At 42.8% G+C, this 18,987-nt stretch overlaps 1 protein-coding gene across 5 annotated transcripts in view; it reads left to right on the top strand.

The window, feature by feature from the left end:
- TXNDC11 (thioredoxin domain containing 11) overlaps nucleotides 1–18,987 on the top strand; it is a 68,136-nt gene that overhangs the window by 32,036 nt on the left and 17,113 nt on the right. For all 5 annotated transcript variants that reach the window (XM_022552323.3, XM_089896152.1, XM_089896155.1 and 2 more), the window contains 2 exons: nucleotides 13,170–13,282; nucleotides 15,387–15,587. In XM_022552323.3, coding sequence (XP_022408031.1) covers nucleotides 13,170–13,282; nucleotides 15,387–15,587 — 314 coding nt within the window. The remainder of the gene's footprint in view (nucleotides 1–13,169; nucleotides 13,283–15,386; nucleotides 15,588–18,987) is intronic.

Below are 18,987 nucleotides of genomic sequence, written 5' to 3' on the forward strand. Positions count from 1 at the left end.
AAGGAACGGGAGAGTGGAAGATAGGTGGCGTTGAGAAGAGCAGAAGGTGTGCGGAGAGCTCAGAACTAAATTTAGTGCCCATTTGTAGATATTTTGATTCCTTGAACCCGTGTATTTGAAAAATTACACCATCTTTACTTTCTAATTGTCTTGTGGTATTTTCTTCCTTTTTAAAGGTGTCCTGTTTTAGTAGTGTGTATGTGTGTGTTTTGATTTTTGATCCTATTTCTTCAAGGTTTTTGGGGGGTTTTGGTTTTTTTGTTTTGTTTAAGCTGAAATAAGACTCCTAGACAAAGAACCCAAAACTAAAATCTTAGAAACCTCTCAGGGATCACCTTCTAAAATAAAGTCACAAACTTATAGTGAAACGACTTGACTCAGTGCAGACAAACCCCGTTCTGGTCTCCACTTGACCACTTGTTATGTAACATTGAGCGTGATAAGCTGATACTGGACGGAGGGCTTTACCTGGATGATCCAGTCTTCAGTGCCACTCTTTGAAGTAGAAACTGTTATTATCTCGGTGTTACTGTCTCAGGTGAGGAAGCTGAGGCTTGGAGGAGGTTGTTAACAGAATCCAGGACACTGTGAGGCAGAACAGTGGCTCCCCAGAGATGTCCACATTCTAATCCCCAGGACCTGTGAATATGTTACATTACATGGCAAGAGGAAATTGAGGTTGCCTGTGGATTTGGGTTGCTAATCAGCTGACATTGAGAAAGGGAGATTATCCTGGGTTGTCTGAGTAGGCCCAGTGTAATCAGAACGATTCTTAAAAGTGGCATCGAGAGGCAAAGAGTATTGTCAGAGTGATGCCGTATGAGAAGGACTTGTCCGGCCATTACTGGTTTTGAAACGGAAAGGGCCACAAGCCAATACAGGTAGCCTCAAGCCAAGGAATGCAGGTAGCCTCTAAATGGTAGGAAAGGCAAGGAGATGCATTCTCCCCTAGAGCCTCCAGAAGGAACATTACCTGCTGTACCTTGATTTTAGCCCAGTGAGGCCCATTTTGGACTTCGACCTCCAGAACTGTAAGATAAATTTATGTTTTTTTAAACTACTAAGTTAGTAGTAATTTGTTACAGCAGAAATAGCAACTTGATATAGTCATGTACCAGTAAATGAGGAGTGAGATAGGAATCCAGGACCACATCACTCCACCTGCCTCTGTAATCTCCGGAGGTGGGACAGGTGGCACAATATGGTGATTCCTACCTCCTGGTCTTTGCCCATGATACTACTTAAAATGCAATGCCTTGCCCTAGTTATTATCTGCCTTCCTAATTTTTCAAGGCCTAACTGAAGTCCTCTGGGATTTGTAAATATTGCCCAGCCAGCATGATGTCTGGCACACTGTGGACATCAAGTGGAGATTTCCATCCACTGGCTCCCTTCTTGGAACTCCTGTTGCACTCGTTGGCTGTGTCTCCCACTTAGCAGCCAACGTTGTTTTCTGATTTTCCCTTAGACTTTAGTAGTATCTTCCTAACAAGTAGTCGGAAACTGACTGTCCTGATCAGTCATGTTAGTGGCAGCTGTCTTGTGTGACCACAGCTCACCAGTCACCCCTTCTCACTGGTCTTCAGGTTCCCCATTTGCAGGATAAGGGAACTTTGCCCTAGTTGCCTCTAAAGGAGACTTCAGCTTGAAAATGCATTGGCCCTTGGCCTGTTTTTTTTTAGACCTGGGAGCTAAGAATTGTTTTTATATTTGTAAAGAGTTATTTAAAAAAGAAGAATATGTGACACCTATGCTAGACCCTAAGAGCAGCATAAGAGGGGATGGAGAAGGGATTTCTAGGCAGATGTGTTTCTTTTGTGAAGTCTTTGCCTCCCTGAGGGTTTTTTTTTTTTTAAAGGAATTTAATTGAAATACACACAAGGGACATATTTGAATTGATCATTTTAATATTATGCTCTGGTTAAATGAGAACAATGGTGTGAGGGTGGTAAGTTTACTGTCATGTTAGTATATGGAACAGTGCATATTTCTATAGTTTATGTTCCCCTAAAATGATGTATTTGGAACTATAGTTTTCTTGCCCTCCTCTCTAACTCACAAGAAAGAGAAAAATCACAGCTAAGGAGTTACATGTTTACTTAGAGTTTAGCAGTATTTTGGCATGTACCAGAATGTGCATATTGTATCTCTGGTGCCCATATTGCCAGAGTTTTTTTCTAGATAATTGCTTTGTGCTTTATATTAAGAATTTTGAGGGAGTTCCCTGGTGGTCTAGTGGTCAGGATTCAGTGCTTTCACTGCTGTGGCCCGGGTTCAATCTCTGGTTGGGGAACTGAGATCCTACAAGGCATGTGGCGCAGCCAAAAATAGAAAAGAGAATTTTGACAGTATACAAATCTCAGAGTCAGATTTCTGTGGAAAAAAATGCAAGCAATAGCTATAGTTCATACATTGAAAACAAACCTTTCTATAAACTATTGCATTTCTTTGAAGATTTTTTCATTTTAATGAATGCATTTAAAGTGTGTGAAATCATCTAGCGAATGATGATGAATCACCATGTAAATGCTGAGTAATCTTGGAGGGGCTGTTGTTATTCCTTTTTATATAATCCTGTCGTTTTCCTTTTTCTTCCTTGTCCAAAACCTTGTAAAGAAGAGTAGGAAAGCAGAAGTTAATAAAAATGGCAGCATATAGAGTAAAATGAGAATCGTTGCCAGGGTGGAAGGTACCACAATACAGGTTTGCCTTTGGGAGTGTCACTACTTCCCAGAGTAAAGAAGTGAGAGAGGGCTTCCCTGGTGGTGCAGTGGTTGAGAGTCCGCATGCCGATGCAGGGGACACGGGTTCATGCCCCGGCCCGGGAGGATCCCACATGCCGCGGAGCGGCTGGGCCCGTGAGCCATGGCCACTGAGCCTGCGCGTCCGGAGCCTGTGCTCCACTACGGGAGATGCCACAACAGTGAGAGGCCCGCGTACCGCAAAAAAAAAAAAAAAAAAAAGTGAGAGAATTTTTCCCAGGGAGTAAATAACTTAGCCATGTAGATTAAAAGCCATGTGACTTAACCCAGTGGTATTCAGTTTTGAAGTATTTCATGGTTTATTTGTTAGCAGTTTCCTTTATCAGTATTTTTCTTGACCTGATATTCCATTTTGTCCTATGATCCCTCAGAGATTAGCTCACATGAAAGCCTCCTGGAGAGCAGATGGCCAGTCCTGATGTAAAAATTTCCATGTTGTTCAGTTCCAGCATTTCTGCTCATTATTTCATTGTATCCTTGGGTACCTTACTTTGTAGGACACCAAGTGCTGTTTACTCTAGCCCTCAGAGAGAATTAATTTCAGAAGCTCGGCAGTTTATACCCAGAGTCACAAGGTTTAGAGTCCCACCTTTTCCTTTCCGAAGGAGAGAGTGGGACACATTCTTTAAAATAATCATTCTCTGCTCTTGGATTCTTAAAAATAATCATTCACGAAAAAATCTTTGTCTTATGTTTCCTTCCCAGATAATTGTCCATTATTAAGATTTACTGGCTAATGGGCTTATTATCTTAGCCTCATCTTCTTCCTGAGTTACATGAATCTTGCTTTTTCATCATTGCCACCTTGGCACAGTCCAGTAGAACTATAAGATGAACCATGGAGGTATTTAAAAATTTCCTGGTGGCTGCGTTAAAATTTAAGAAGAAATAGGTAAAATTAATTTAATAATTTATATTTTATTTAACCCAGTGTACCCAAATTATTAGCATTTCAACATGTAATCAGCATAAAAACTATTGAGATATTTAACATTTTTTTTTTGAACCAAGTCTTTTATACTTAACAGCCCCATCTCAATTCAGCTGCTAAATGTTCATTGGACATACTTGATCTGTATTTAGAGTTCATAAAATTTACAGTTGAAAAAGTGATTTATATACCAAATATTTATATTGTTTCATTTTACTTATTTTATTGAAATATAGTTGATTTACAATATTATATTAGCTTCAGGTTACATACCCATGTTGTCTTAAACATTTTCTGATAACTGAATTGAGTATCACTTTTAAATTAAATTAATTAAAATCAAATAAAGTTAAAATTTAGTCCCTCGGTTGCTCATATTTCAAGTGCTCATTAGCCACATATGGTTAGTGGCTACGACATAGGACAGTGCACTCAGGGCCTAGGCCTCATTATCCAAGTATCCCGGGGAAAACAGTTATTTCCTAAGATACTGAGTCTCCTTCCTGCAGGCATATCCTTGAGTTAATGCTTCAGAGTGTCCTCCTGGTAGTCTTGGTAATCTGGTAGTTGCTGAGTGCGAATTGTGTAGCTTTGCTTCTGGCAGGACGCTTTATTATTAACTTTAAAGCACAGTTAAAAATATATTAGTAGAAAATAGTCTGAAATAAATATATATATACATATGTACATATCTGAATCACTTTGCTGTGCACTTGAAACTTATACAATATTGTAAATCAACTATACTTCAATAAAAAGAAAAAACTATTCTCTTTTGCTAACAAAAGAAACGAATTCTTGTTCTTTCTGGAATGTTTGAGAATTTTAATATTTTGCCTCACTGAGGTCTTGCCTCAGAATGTGTTTGCTTTACCTTAATACTGAACTGAAGTTTTAATATTAAAAATTGAATTTAAGGCAGTGGTTTTAAGCAAAATGAAGTAGTCTGATATTAAAACATTAGGCAGTGGCCAAAAACAAAAAACCTGAATGCACACCAGAAAGGTCACAAGTGAGCCAGATGAATCTGAATAGAAACCAGATGGAATTTCAGATCTTTCCATTCTCGATGCATCCTTGGTGGTTGCCATGAGGTAAATGGTGACAGTGGTGTGTGGAAGGTACAAGAAGGTCAGCGGAAGCTCCACCTGTGGGGGCGTGGGAAGCAGGGGTAGAGCATTCTGTTAGTGGCAGAAAAGAACCCTAGTCTCATAAAAGATAGCAAAGGGTAAACCTACAATACATCTAAAAGTAGACAGTGTTTAATGGATCAAAGAAAGGCTGTTTGTTACTCAAAGCACACAGACAGCGAATCAGCATGATAGTATTCATTCTGCTTACCCCACGTCTCATGGGGAGCCTAGTGGTGGCTGTGTGTGCAGTGGGTTGCCTTGTAGCTGAGGGACACAGGGCCAAGGACTCAGCACCTTTTGTAGCAGGCAGCAGTCTTCATGCTGTGGTCACCTTGACCTACTTAGTGTCTGTGTGACCTACTACAGAAACTGCTCAGTAACTACTGCCTTCACCCAGATGTTCTTTCAAGATGTTGTTACATCTTGCAGGTGTCTTTCTGACACCTTGCACTGGATGGTTAATAGAGACTATAACTGGCCAGTTACCTGGCTAACAGTTCATTGAGATTTTTTTTTTCTTTATTATGTTGAGGTAGGTTTCCTCTTTGCCCACTTTCTGGAGAATTTTTATCATAAATGGGTGTTGAATTTTGTCAAAAGCTTTTTCTGCATCTATTGAGATGATCATATGGTTTTTGTTCTTCAGTTTGTTAATATGGTTTATCACATTGATTGATTTGCATATATTGAAGAGTCCTTGCATCCCTGGGATAAATCCCACTTGATCATGGTGTATGATCTTTTAGTATGTTGTTGGATTCTGTTTGCTAGTATTTTGTTGAGGATTTTTGCATCTATATTCATCAGTGATATTGGTCTGTAATTTTCTTTTTTTGTAGTATCTTTGTCTGGTTTTGGTATAAGGGTGATGGTGACCTCATAGAATGATTTTGGGAGTGTTCCTTCCTCTGCAGTTATTTGGAAGAGTTTGAGAAGGATGGGTGTTAGCTCTTCTCTAAATGTTTGATAGAATTCACCTGTGAAGCCATCTGGTCCTGGACTTTTGTTTGTTGGAAGATTTTTTATCACAGTTTCAATTTCATTACTTATGATTGGTCTGTTCATATTTTCTATTTTTTCCTGGTTCAGTCTTGGAAGGTTCTACCTTTCTAAGAATTTGTCCATTTCTTCCAGGTTGTCCATTTTATTGGCATAGAGTTGCTTGTAGTAGTCTCTTAGGATGCTTTGTATTTCTGTGGTGTCATAACTTCTCCTTTTTCATTTCTAATTTTATTGACTTGAGTCTTCTCCCTCTTGATGAGTCTGGCTAATGGTTTATCAATTTTATTTATCTTCTCAAAGAACCAACTTTTAGTTTTATTGATCTTTGCTATTGTTTTCTTTGTTTCTATTTCATTTATTTCTGCTCCGATCTTTATGATTTCTTTCCTTTTGCTAACTTTGGGTTTTGTTTGTTCTTCTTTCTCTAGTTCCTTTAGGTGCAAGGTTAGATTGTTTATTTGAGATTTTTTTGTTTCTTGAGGTAGGCTTGTATTGCTATAAACTTCCCTCTTAGAACTGCTTTTGCTGCATCCCATAGGTTTTGGGTCGTCGTGTCTCCATTGTCATTTGTCTCTAGGTATTTTTTGATTTCTTCAGTGATCTCTTGGTTATTTAGTAACGTATTGTTTAGCCTCCATGTGTTTGTTTTTTACGTTTTTTTCCCTGTAATTCACTTCTAGTCTCATAGCATTGTGGTCAGAAAAGATGCTTGATATGATTTCAGTTTTCTTAAATTTACTGAGGCTTGATTTGTGACCCAAGATGTGATCTGTCCTGGAGAATGTTCTGTGTGCACTTGAGAAGAAAGTGTAATCTACTGTTTTTGGATGGAATGTCCTATAAATATCAATTAAATCTATCTGGTCTATTGTGTCATTTAAATCTTGTCTTTCCTTGTTAATTTTCTGTTTGGATGATCTGTCCATTGGTGTAACTGAGGTGTTATTAAAGTCCCCCACTAGTATTGTGTTACTGTCGATTTCCTCTTTTATAGCTGTTAGCAGTTGCCTTATGTATTGAGGTGCACCTATGTTGGGGACATATATATTTATAATTGTTATATCTTCTTCTTGGATTGATCCCTTGATCATTATGTAGTGTCCTCCCTTGTCTCTTGTAACATTCTTTATTTTAAAGTATTTTATCGGATATGAGTATTGCTACTCCAGCTTTCTTTTGATTGCCATTTGCATGCAATATCTTTTTCCATCCCCTCACTTTCAGTCTGTATGTGCCCCTAGGTCTGAAGTGCGTCTCTTGTAGACAGCATATATATGGGTCTTGTTTTTGTAACTGTTCAGCAAGCCTGTGTCTTTTGGTTGGAGCATTTAATCCATTCACGTTTAAGGTAATTATCGATATGTATGTTCCTATTACCATTTTCTTAAATGTTTTGGGTTTGTTTTTGTAGGTCCTTTTCTTCTCTTTCCCACTTAGAGAGGTTCCTTTAGCATTTGTTGTAGAGCTGTTTTGGTGGTGCTGAACTCTTGGCTTTCGCTTGTCTGTAAAGCTTTTGATTTCTCCATCCAATCTGAATGAGATCCTTGCTGGGTGGAGTAATCTTGGTTGTAGGTTCTTCCCTTTCATCACTTTAAGTATATCATGCCACTCCCTTCTGGCTTGTAGAGTTTCTGGTGAGAAAACAGCTGTTAACCTTAAGGGAGTTCCCTTGTATGTTATTTGCCATTTTTCCCTTGCTGCTTTCAGTAATGTTTCTTTGTCTTTAATTTTTGCCAATTTGATTACTGCGTGTCTTGGCATGTTTCTCCTTGGGTTTATCCTGTATGGGACTCCCTACACTTCCTGGATTTCCTTTCCCATGTTAGGGAAGTTTTCGACTATAATCTCTTCAAATATTTTCTTGGGTCCTTTCTCTCTTCTCCTTCTGGGACCCCTATAATGCGAATGTTTTTGCGTTTAATGTTGTCCCAGAGGTCTCTTAGGCTGTCTTCATTTCTTTTCATTCTTTTTTCTTTATTCTGTTCAGCAGTGAATTCCACCATTCTGTCTTCCAGGTCACTTATCCGTTCTTCTGCCTGTTATTCTGCTATTGATTTCTTCTAGTGTAGTTTTCATTTCAGTTATTGTATTGTTTATCTCTGTTTGTTTGTTTTTTAATTCTTCTAGGTCTTTGTTAAACATTTCTTGCATCTTCTCGATATTTGCCTCCATTCTTTTTCCGAGGTCCTGGATCATCTTTACTATCATTATTCTGAATTATTTTTCTGGAAGGTTGCCTATCTCTACTTCATTAAGTTGTTTTTCTGGGGTTTTATCTTGTTCCTTCATCTGGTACATAGCCCTCTGCCTTTTCATCTTGTCTATCTTTCTGTGAATGTGGTTTTTGTTCCACAGGCTGCAGGATTGTAGTTCTTCTGCTGTCTGCACTCTGGTGGATGAGGCTATCTAAGAGACTTGTGCAAGTTTGGAGATTTTATTATTATTTTATTGATTTATTATTTTTTTTGTAGTACGCGGGCCTCTCACTGTTGTGGCCTCTCCTGTTGCGGAGAACAGGCTCCGGACGCGCAGGCTTAGTGGCCATGGCTCACGGGCCTAGCCTGCTCCGCGGCATGTGGGATCTTCCCAGACCGGGGCACGAACCCATGTCCCCTGCATCGCCAGGCAGACTCTCAACCACTGTGCCACTAGGGAAGCCCATATTATTATTAACTGAATAGGATCATGCTGTTGTGTTGGACCATTGTTGGGGGAGGGGAGAGCATGATTCTGAATTTATTTTTAATTATTAACACATTCAAAGACCTTAATTACAGTATTAAAGCTTCATTAATTTTAGGACAAAATTACTCATTTTATAAATGACAAAGGCCCCTATTGTAGAAAGCCCTGGAGCCCTGCTTAACAGAATGTTCTGGATATGGAGATGAGAAGTGTTACTTTCTTGTGTCATTTTGACACTGTAAACTTCCTCTGCTAATTCATGTACTCCTTGTACACATGGGACTGCAAACTTAAGCTGCTTCTTCCAGCAAGATTTCCACTATATGCAGGAACTTTAAAAATGTGTGATTTTTGTAAATTTCTCTGTAAAAAATAAAATTTTGAAATTATAACATGTTTGGGCATGTTAGAATCTGCTCTGTGCAGGCAGCTGTCCATTCTTTTTTTTTTTTTTTTTGCGGTACGCGGGCCTCTCACTGTTGTGGCCTCTCCCGCTGCACAGCACGGACTCTGGACGTGCAGGCTCAGCGGCCATGGCTCATGGGCCCAGCCGCTCCACGGCATGTGGGATCTTCCCGGACCAGGGCACGAACCTGCGTCCTCTACATCGGCAGGCAGACTCTCAACCACTGCGCCACCAGGGAAGCCCTGTCCATTCTTATTAATGCAGTTAAACAGGTTTTTGAATGAACCCTTTCAACTTTTGAGTCAAGCTGTCACTACTTATTCCTCTGCTCCAATAAATCATGTTGGTGACTTTGGCGGACTATCAAATGAGTTTCCTACTGGCTGCTTTTCCTTCACTCTTCTCTTTATCGATGCCAGTCTACCAAAATTCAGCCCTCTCCTGGAGAGTGATGTCTTTGCTTCTACCAATTCATGTCCTCTCTTGGGTCCTGCTTTTTCTTCTGACAGCTTTGGAATCTGAACTTATATGTTATGCCTTTTTTTTTTTTTTTTTTTTTTTCCGGTATGCGGGCCTCTCACTGTTGTGGCCTCTCCCGTTGCGGAGCACAGGCTCTGGATGCGCAGGCTCAGCGGCGATGGCTCACGAGCCTAGCCGCTCCGCGGCATGTGGGATCTTCCCGGACCGGGGCACGAACCCGTGTCCCCTGCATCGGCAGGCGGACTCTCAACCACTGCGCCACCAGGGAAGCCCTATGCCATTTTTTTAAATTTAAATTTTGAACTAATTTTATGCTTGCAGAAAAGTTGGAAGAATAGAACAGGGAGTTTCCTAACGTCCTGCCTTCACTTAGCTTCCCCCATTGTTAACATATTATTTAACCATTTGTTAGGGTGCTTTTGCCAAAACTAAGAAATTAACATTGGTACAGGATTATTAACTAAACTGCAGACGTTATTGAATTTTGCCAGTGTTTTCACTAATGACTGTTTTCTGTTCCAGGATCTGATCTGGGATCCTACATCACATTTAATTAGTCTCCTCCTATAACAATTCCTCACTCTTTCCTTGTCTTTCATGATATTGACACTTTCGAAAAATACTGGTTGTTTATTTTGTTGCTCAAACTGTTCTGGCTTTGGGCATTAGGAGCATCTTGGGTTGGCGCCTGTGTCCTTTGAACATATCTCCCTCCTTTTATGAGCACATCTTTCGTTCTGACTTGACAAGATGTTTCAGGCTCATCTTGTACTTCCTTTGCCCCAGCTCTGGGATCAGCCTCTTCTCCAAGAAGCCCTGGTTTCTTTTTATTGGAGAGTGACATTTAGAAACCCAGATCTGGGTACAAGATATGCTCTTCAGTATTAGGTGTCATTACTTCTAGGCCCTTTCAGCAGAAAGAGCTAGGACATATATGTATTTATACCCACACACATGCATGCCTCCATAGTTCTATATCTGTTATCTGTGTCATAAGTCGTAAGGTTATACAAAAGGTCATAAGTTTATACTAATTTTTTCTGATTCCAATCTAACACCGCAGAGTTCATTTTAGCTTTCCCCTCTTCGTATGTAACTTTTCTCCTGCCCTGAGAAGCCTGGCTCTCATTGTCTTTAGTTTTATAGTATTCAGTCAAGATACCGTTTGCTGTTCTCTTCTGGTTCAGTTCTTTCTCCCCACTCACCACCCCTTCACTGAGGTGTGATGCATTTGCAGTACAGCTAGGTTGGTTTGTTAGTGCTTGTTGTTCCCCACTGGATCCCCACACATGCTAGTTGGTATCATGATTTTAGTTTTTGCGTGTGTGAAGGCTGTGAGCTTTGCCATGGTTCTGATACTCAGAGGAAGGTCAGGCTGCCTCACCCCTGTTCTCCAGTTCCCATTACCCACCCCCTCTTTGCCACCCACCCTGTAAGTAAGCCATTTCCGTCATTTCTGGTTTATTCTTTTTTTTCTTTTTTTTTTTTTTTTTTTTTTTTTGCGGTACGTGGGCCTCTCACTGATGTGGCCTCTCCCGTTGCGGAGCACAGGCTCCGGACGCGCAGGCTCAGCAGCCATGGCTCACGGGCCCAGCCGCTCCGCGGCATGTGGGATCTTCCCAGACCAGGGCATGAACCCGTGTCCCCTGCATCGGCAGGCGGACTCTCAACCACTGCGCCACCAGGGAAGCCCTCTTTTTTTTCTTTAATATTTATTTATTTACTTATTTTTATTTGGCTGTGCCAGGTCTTAGAATTGCAATGCACGGGATCTTTGTTGCGGCACGCGGGATCCAGTTCCCTGATCAGGGATTGAACCCGGGCCCCCTGCATTGGGAGCGTGGAGTCTTAGCCACTGTGCCACCAGGGAAGCCCCATTTCTGATTTACTCTTCTTGTGTTTCTTTGGTTTTGTGCCATTTTAAACTCATCAGGTCTGTGCTAGATTGTCCAGCTGCCATTAGGGACACGGTCACTCTCACCTCATCCTCAACAGCCACTCCTCCTCTGAGAGGAAGATGCCGCCACTGCTGGAAGATGGGCCTTGTGGTTAAGCTAGAAACTTCGTGTGTTTAGCACCTTCATATTTTAACTACTTAGATATCAGTTGGTAGCATTTAAAGTTTAACTGATATTTTATTTAACGTTTGCTAATAAAGCAGAAAGGGGATAGGAAAGAATGCACCTTTTCCTACACCGTCTTATCCACCTCCTTTAAATACTAGATAGTTTAGTCAGTTCTTAATCACACAAATATTACATTAAATATACTCCTTGGGGGGGAGAAAGAAAGCTTCACACCTAAGGGTAAAGTCCCCTTTGATCTCCATCCCCCAACATGAAACAATTTTTATTATCCTTTCAGATTCTGTATACATTTCTAAACATACGTGCCTGTAGGGGAAAACATTTTGTGTGTGACGCTTTTTTCCACATAAAAGGTATACTTTATCTTTCTTCAGCTTGCTTTTTTACTCATACGTGTCTTAGAAAATCTATTCATGTTGTATAGATAGCCCTGCCCCACTGTTTTTAACAGCTGCAGAGTACTTCTTGGTGACTGTCCTTGCTTGTCTCTTGGTGCACATGTGTAGACACTAAGAAGTGGGGCTGCAGGCTGTGTCCCTGTCCCACTGTGGTCACTACAGCAGATGCTCTCCCAAGCGGCTGCCATTTTACCCTTTCCACCAGCTTTGCATCAGAGTACTCGTTTCTCTGCTGGTCATCAATATTTGATATTTCCTGTGTCTCAAATTTTGGGCATTTTGAAGGTGAAAAGTGGCATTTTGTTCTCATTTGCTTTCCTCTGAAATAGTGAGGTTGAGTGTATTTTTAGCCTTTTATATTTCCTTTTCTGTGATTTGACCATTTTTAACTGCTTTCTTTTTCTTACTAATTTATATGAGTTACTATATATGCTAGATTGATTCATTTAACTAATATTTATTAATCAAGAGGTCAATATGCAGATGCCCAGACACTGCTTTAGGTGCTGGGGTAACAGCAATAAACAAGGTTTCTGATTTCACAGAACTTAAGAGGAAGTTGGACCAAAGAAAATCTAAATAAATCAGTAGGATTATGTACCAGTTAATAAGTGCTATTAAAAAATTAGAGTAGGGCTTCCCTGGTGGCGCAGTGGTTGAGAGTCCACCTGCCGATGCAGGGGACACGGGTTCGTGCCCCGGTCCGGGAAGATCCCACATGCCGCGGAGTGGCTGGGCCCGTGAGCCATGGCCACTGAGCCTGTGCGTCCAGAGCCTGTGCTCTGCAGCGGGAGAGGCCACAACAGTGAGAGGCCCGCGTACCACAACAACAACAACAAAAATTAGAGTAATGGTAGAGAGAGGACCTGAGTCAGGAGGGAGCCCCAGTTTCCCCTTCCAGACCATCCTCTGAGTGTTTTCCCGGAGGCGGGTGGTCAGGGAGGGCTTCTCAGAGAAGGTGGGGTCAGAGCTGAGATCTGAATGATGAGAAGGAATTGGCCGTGGAAGTGTCCAGACAGAACAGCATGTGCCTGGGTGGGGCTAGCGAGTCGGGCGGACACGGACGGACACAGTGCAAGTGCTTGTCAGAGACAGGTGCACAGGAGTAGACATGAGGTCTGTTTCAGGAGGTTGTTTCTTCGGCTTCTCCTTTTCTGTCTAGGCTAGGTGCCCAAAAAGAGCTTTGCTCTGGGGAATTTGTGTGTCAGGATTTGATCACTGGGTTTTGTGGTTGTTTTAAGGCATAGGCTTTTTCTTTTTAATAAAGGAAAATTTTCTGTTTCAGATTACCTAGGAACAGTACGATTTGGGGTTATCACAAATAAACATCTTGCGAAACTGGTATCCTTAGTACACTCTGGAAGTGTGTATTTACATAGACATTTCAACACATCACTTGTAAGTATTTTGAAATCACGTTTATATTAGCGCAGTGGTTCTTAACCTTGTTTGGATCACAGACTTCTTTGAGAATTGGATAAGATCTATGGATACTCTCTCTAGGGGAGTGCACATGATTTTATATTGCAAACTGAGAGTCCCTACAGCCCCTCTGTAGAGCCCATGCCCCTGATTTAGAACTCATGCATTAGAGGGCTCTTGGATTTAACATCTAGAAATTCTGTTTATATTCTTAGATTTTGATACAGCCTTGTTAGTTTTCCTTCTTGGATGAAATTGCAGAGTTACTCTGTTGGAGAAGTGTTACTCTGGGCCCATGTTCTCAGAGGTTAAGCTTCCTTTGGGCAATGTTCTTTCTTCATTTGTTCCATTTATCAAGAGTAGTAATGTGACATGCTTTTCTCCTTTAGCTGATGAAATGGATTTTGAAGTTCTTGTCAAGTCACAGTGAGAAGTTGTTGGCTTTCCGCCCCAGAGAGCCTCGTTTTCCATTGTTGTCTTTGTTCCCTGATTTTATTTGCTTTCTGATGGACCAGCCCCAGCTCAGCTGTTTCTGAGCTTTTGACCTGTATCCTGCTTAGTGCTGTGCTTCTGCTCTGTTTATTGCTACTTCCTCAGTCTCAGCACTGAGTTTATTTTTCTTCAGTATTTTCTCTCTCTGACTTCATTGATGGTGTCAGTGACTTACAGGTCGAGTGAAGACCAGATCTCCCATACCCAGTGTGCCCAGCCCTTTAATCCCACGCTCCCCTCGGCTCAGTGTGCAGGCCTCATGCTGTTAGACCCTCCTGGGGGGCGCCCTCAGTGCCAGTCACCCTGGCTTCTGCATATCTCTATATCCCAGATGGCTTTACTTCTCGCAGTTTATATTCCCAAAGTCAAATGTATTTCTGTGTTTTCCAGATAGAAATGTTGATTATGTTTTTTCAGACTCCCACCATCCCACTTTGGGAATCACCACTGTGATGGTTTCTCCGACCACCCACCCACTCTCCTTGTTTCTCTGTCTAAGCTTCTTTTTTTTTTTTTTTTTGTCTAAGCTTCTTTTGACTTCATCTGCCTTTGCTATCCTTTTCCTTCATCCTTCCTTTATAGCATGCTATACAACCAACATATATCATGTTTATGTATAGTAAAGGGTACTGAGGAAGAAATTTTAAATAGACGGAGAAAAGAAGGTAGGACTGAGAATGATACTGAAAAAGATATTGGGTTTACTGCATCAGTTCCATACTTTTTAAGGTTGGTTGGTTGGTGTAGCAGTAGAATTCCTTTTAGCAAATGAAATAATACTGGGATACCAGTATTTTTAAAAAATAAAAGCAGTGGACATCTTTGTTGTAAGCCAATTTAAACCTGTATTTTGGGGAGTGTAAAATACCTCATTTTGTGGAACTCTCCAAAGCATTCTGTGGGGAGTTTTGTTTGAAACCCAGTGATTTATATCACTGGAATTTCAAAAATAATTTTGTGTTGACATACTCTTGATTATTATAGGAAAACAAAGCAGAAAATCTAGGTGTATCTCTCCTTCATTCTGTACACATAAAATGTGATCCGTGGCCTTGTACAAGTTCTAGGTCACTCATGGATTCATGCAAATATTTGTTGAGTTCCCGCTCTGTGCCAGGTGTTCTGGTCACTGGGGGTACATGTGAGCAAGGCAGATCCAAACTTCTGCCCTAACAGAGGGTCCCCAGGGACCAAGTTAAACATGATTTTACCAAGGTAAAAATTATCCTTGACTCCATCATTTCTGTTCCCTTAGAGCTCCCCTTGCGCAGGGTGGTAGAGGTCATTGTTGCCAGCAGCAGGCAAGGAGGCTTATTTGTTGATAGACGAGTCTGTCTAAAGGGAAAAAGGTGAACCACATGATATGCAAGTCACCTCTTACAGCTGCTTTTGCTTTTCTGAGCTGCTTGTGAGGAAGCGCTCTGTCTGGAGAAGTAGAGCCAGGGTTTAGCTGCACAGGCAGGGACAGGTCATGTCACTGCTCTGAGCCTCATTTTCCTCACCTGTGAAGTGTGGGGTTGAGGACGGGGCTGAGGATGTGCTTTGATCCTGCCCTGCTTTTTATCCTCTGTGCGTTTGTCCTTCCCAGGTCTTTCCCAGGGAGGTCATCAACTACACAGCTGAGAACATCTATAAGTGGGCCTTAGAAAACCGAGAGCTGCTCCTTCGATGGCTGCGGCCACACGGCGGCAAGAGTCTCCTGCTGAACAATGAACTGAAGAAGGGACCAGCACTTTTTGTATTTATACCTTTTAATCCCTTAGCCGAAAGTCATCCTTTAATAGATGAGGTAAGAGTCATAATGGTAAAAGGTGTCTCATGAGGAGTCGGAGAAACTCATTAACTTAGCCTTTTCTCATTCCGCGATGAGAGTTTCCCCTAGCCGCCGAGCAGCCGCCAGGAGCAGCTGCTGCGTTTCTGTGGTGTTACTTCTTTCTCCCGTAAGTGAGCAGGAGAGCCCGTGCCTTGGGTAGGACTCACCACAGCCTCTCTGGCCACATTACTGACGGCTGCTCAGGTCTGCTGAGTCGGAGGGGACAGGGAAGGCAAACTGTGCCTCTCTGGAAAAGGACCAGATGGCTCTCTTCCTGCGGTGACGGATGCCCGGGAGAGGGGCAGAGGGGATGGTAGGGTTTAGTGTGGCAGGGTTTAGTGTGGCCTTTGGGATTCTGTTGTCGCGGGGGTTTGATCAGACTGTTGGCCCTGGCCACTCTCAGCCCAGCAGCCAGCAGCAGTGGTGGTGACCTTGGGATCCCATGTTTTTCTAAACCTTGCATGTCTCACAGAGCAGTTTTCGGAGACAACCGCCATCAGGAGTCAGCCCCTCCCTGCTGCCTTTTCTGCTTCATCTGGTGCATTCACTGTCTCTGGGTGTGAGTTTATTTTATACATGGGATTGTTTGAGGCACTTAGAGCAATAACAATCAGCCGAGAACGCCTGGGATTGCTAAATTGGATTTACTGGGAGTTTTATTTTTTCCTTCCCTCAAGGATCCCTTAATTGGCCAAAACCAATTTCAGGCAGCCAGTGAATCACTGGCCAGGCTGCCTAGATGCTGCCTCTCCCAAGCCCTCCACATGAGCCTGATGGCCTGCTTTCCTGAGGGAGCCGGGAGGCAGGATTCTTCTTTCCTGAGGGAACCGGCAGGCCAGGCCAGACCCCTCACTTGGCTGCTCTGGAGCCTCTTTGTTGAAGTTATTATCCCTGCTGGGGGCCTTCTGAGTGAATGCTGCTACCATGGCTTAGAGGAGGAAAGAAGAGAAGATGAAATAGCTTTGTTTATTCTCTGATTAGGGAGGACTTGAAGTAATAAGACTTAATTTCTTTAGAAAATCTTCACTACACAGTTATTTTATGAACTAAGACACTCTAGTATTAAGAGCCCTTAAAGCTCTTTGTAGGAAAGGTGGGGTTTTCAACCAAGGTATTAGCCATGGTTGTGGATTTTTACTTTAACTTTTAAAGTTTCCTCCTGGAGAATTCTGTCTTGTCTGGCTTGGGCATGTCGGGGTTCTGGGTTGTGTGGTATTTTGTGACTGGAGCCCAGTTCCTCTGGGGAGTTGTGCTTGGATTTAGACACCTGGTGGGAGACACTTGCTTTCCAACTCTTTGTTTCTGGGTGAGTGTCTCCCCCATCTCCCTGTACTCCTCTGTCTTTGTTTATCAAGGTTTTGCCCACAGCTCCTTTCCTCCGGGCTCTTAGTGTCCCTGTGAGGTGAAGAGAGTCCCTTAATCACAGCCTGTGGTTAAACCAGGTGGCATCTTAGTGTTATGGATTACTCAGCCAAGTGCAGTACATTTTCCTGTTCATTTCAGGCCCCTTTAGCAAACGTTTATGGAGCACTGTGCCAGGGAGCCACGGTGGAGAAAAATGGAGAAGGCAGAGCCTTGGTCTCATGGTCTCAGAGGCCTGTCTGGTAGGGGAGCAAGAACCTGCTTATAATTCAAGGCAGAGTGTGCTCAGCCCCAGGAGGAACTGGAGGAGAGTGGGTGCTGTCCCGGGAAGCTGGGGGCTGGGCAGGAGGGAGGCAGGAGGGGGCTGTGGGAGGGATGAGTGTTTGAGACAGGCCTTCAGGGGTGGCTAGAATTGTGATGGGCTGAGAGCAACTTAAGGGAAGGAATAGCCTGAGCAAAGGCACGGGGGTGGGCAGGGGGCGACGGGTTTAGATATTAGGAAATAGGACAGGTTGTATGGTCTCCATAAAGGACTGATTGAAGAAGACCCAGAAAAAAAACACTGGAGGAGAGGCTTTTGGGTGTTTCTTTGAGGACTCCAGGATTAATCGTAGCCGTCAAAATCTGATAATGGAGCGCTGTCAGCAGAGCTGTGTTGCCATTATTAAAGTTTTCCTAGCAGCCGTGTTCCAGAAAAGTGAGAAGTAGGAAGATGCTGAACTTGGACAGTGGTGTTGGGGATGGGAAGTGGGGTGTGTGACCATGGAAAGAGTGACACAGTGACTAGAAGTAAGGGAGTCATCCTTGGGGTTGGGCAGGGTGGGAGGGGTGAACACCTCCCTTACATGAGGGTGACTTCTAAACTCAAAGGCTCCTTGACCCCAAAAGAATTTAAGCCTTAAGCCTTATTTTTCCATTTATGCTTTTAGGCCCAACTTTGGGCAGGCGATGGAGGAGGCCTGCCTTGTCGAGAAGAGAGTGGTCATTGTAGAGTCGGGGCAGGGGAGTCAGTCAGTAAGGGACGGCCATGTGGGGACTGCCCTGTGAGGCCCAGGCCAGCACCAGGCAGCTGCTCTTCCACACATGTGCCCCACCCTTCCCCCGGGAGAGCACGGCCTGTACCGCGCACGGCATCAGGCCCCTGACCCCAGCGTCTCCAGAGAGTCCCGGAGAGCTCATGAGACATCTCAGTGTGCTTATCAAAAGAAATTCTTAGCGCAGCCAGAAGAGACTCTGTGTGGGTTCTTAGCTTGTTTTTTTGAATTATTTTTATTATTAATTAATTTTATTTTCGGCTGCATTGGGTCTTCGTTACTGCATGGGGGCTTTCTCAAGTTGCAGCGAGTGGGCTTCTTACTGCGGTGGCTTCTCTTGTTGCGGAGCACAGGCTCTGGGCGCACGGGCTTCATTAGTTGCGGCACGCAGGCTCAGTAGTTGTGGCGCACAGGCTTAGCTGCTCTGTGGCATGTGGGATCTTCCTGGACCAGGGCTCGAACCCATGTCCCCTGCATTGGCAGGTGGATTCTTAACCACTGAGCCACCAGGGAAGTCCCGGGTTCTTAGCTTTCACAGCGCTGCTCTGAGGCATCCACTGCGTACGAGTCTGGGGGACAAAGGCACCTTGTCCAGACTTACAGATTTCTCTGATTAACGAAAATGGAAGGAAGCATTTATAGTGCAAACATTTAAAGTTTTTTGCCAAATTTTCCTTATTAGTTCACATGAAATTAAATGTGACATCAAGTGATTCATATACGGGATGTAACTGGAGTGCCTTTTCAAAACTGCCTGTTATGAAAAAGGAATATAACAGTAAAAACTGGTTCAGTTTATAGGAGAAAACTAAGAACTCCTCACTTTTCAGGGGCATTACTGTATAAAATATTTTCTTCACTTAAGAATATCCTTTACACGGCTGCTTTGTTTGTGAGAGACATTAAGAATGAAAGAGATGAGGAAGGAAGACCTCGTAAGTTTTGCTCTCCTCAGTGTACTCCTACTTGGACTTTTCATA

This window comes from Delphinapterus leucas, chromosome 15, assembly GCF_059928025.1.
Source record: "Delphinapterus leucas isolate spDelLeu-1000000601 "Yukka" chromosome 15, BTC_Dleu_Yukka2, whole genome shotgun sequence".
In the NCBI taxonomy this organism is placed as follows: domain Eukaryota; kingdom Metazoa; phylum Chordata; class Mammalia; order Artiodactyla; family Monodontidae; genus Delphinapterus; species Delphinapterus leucas.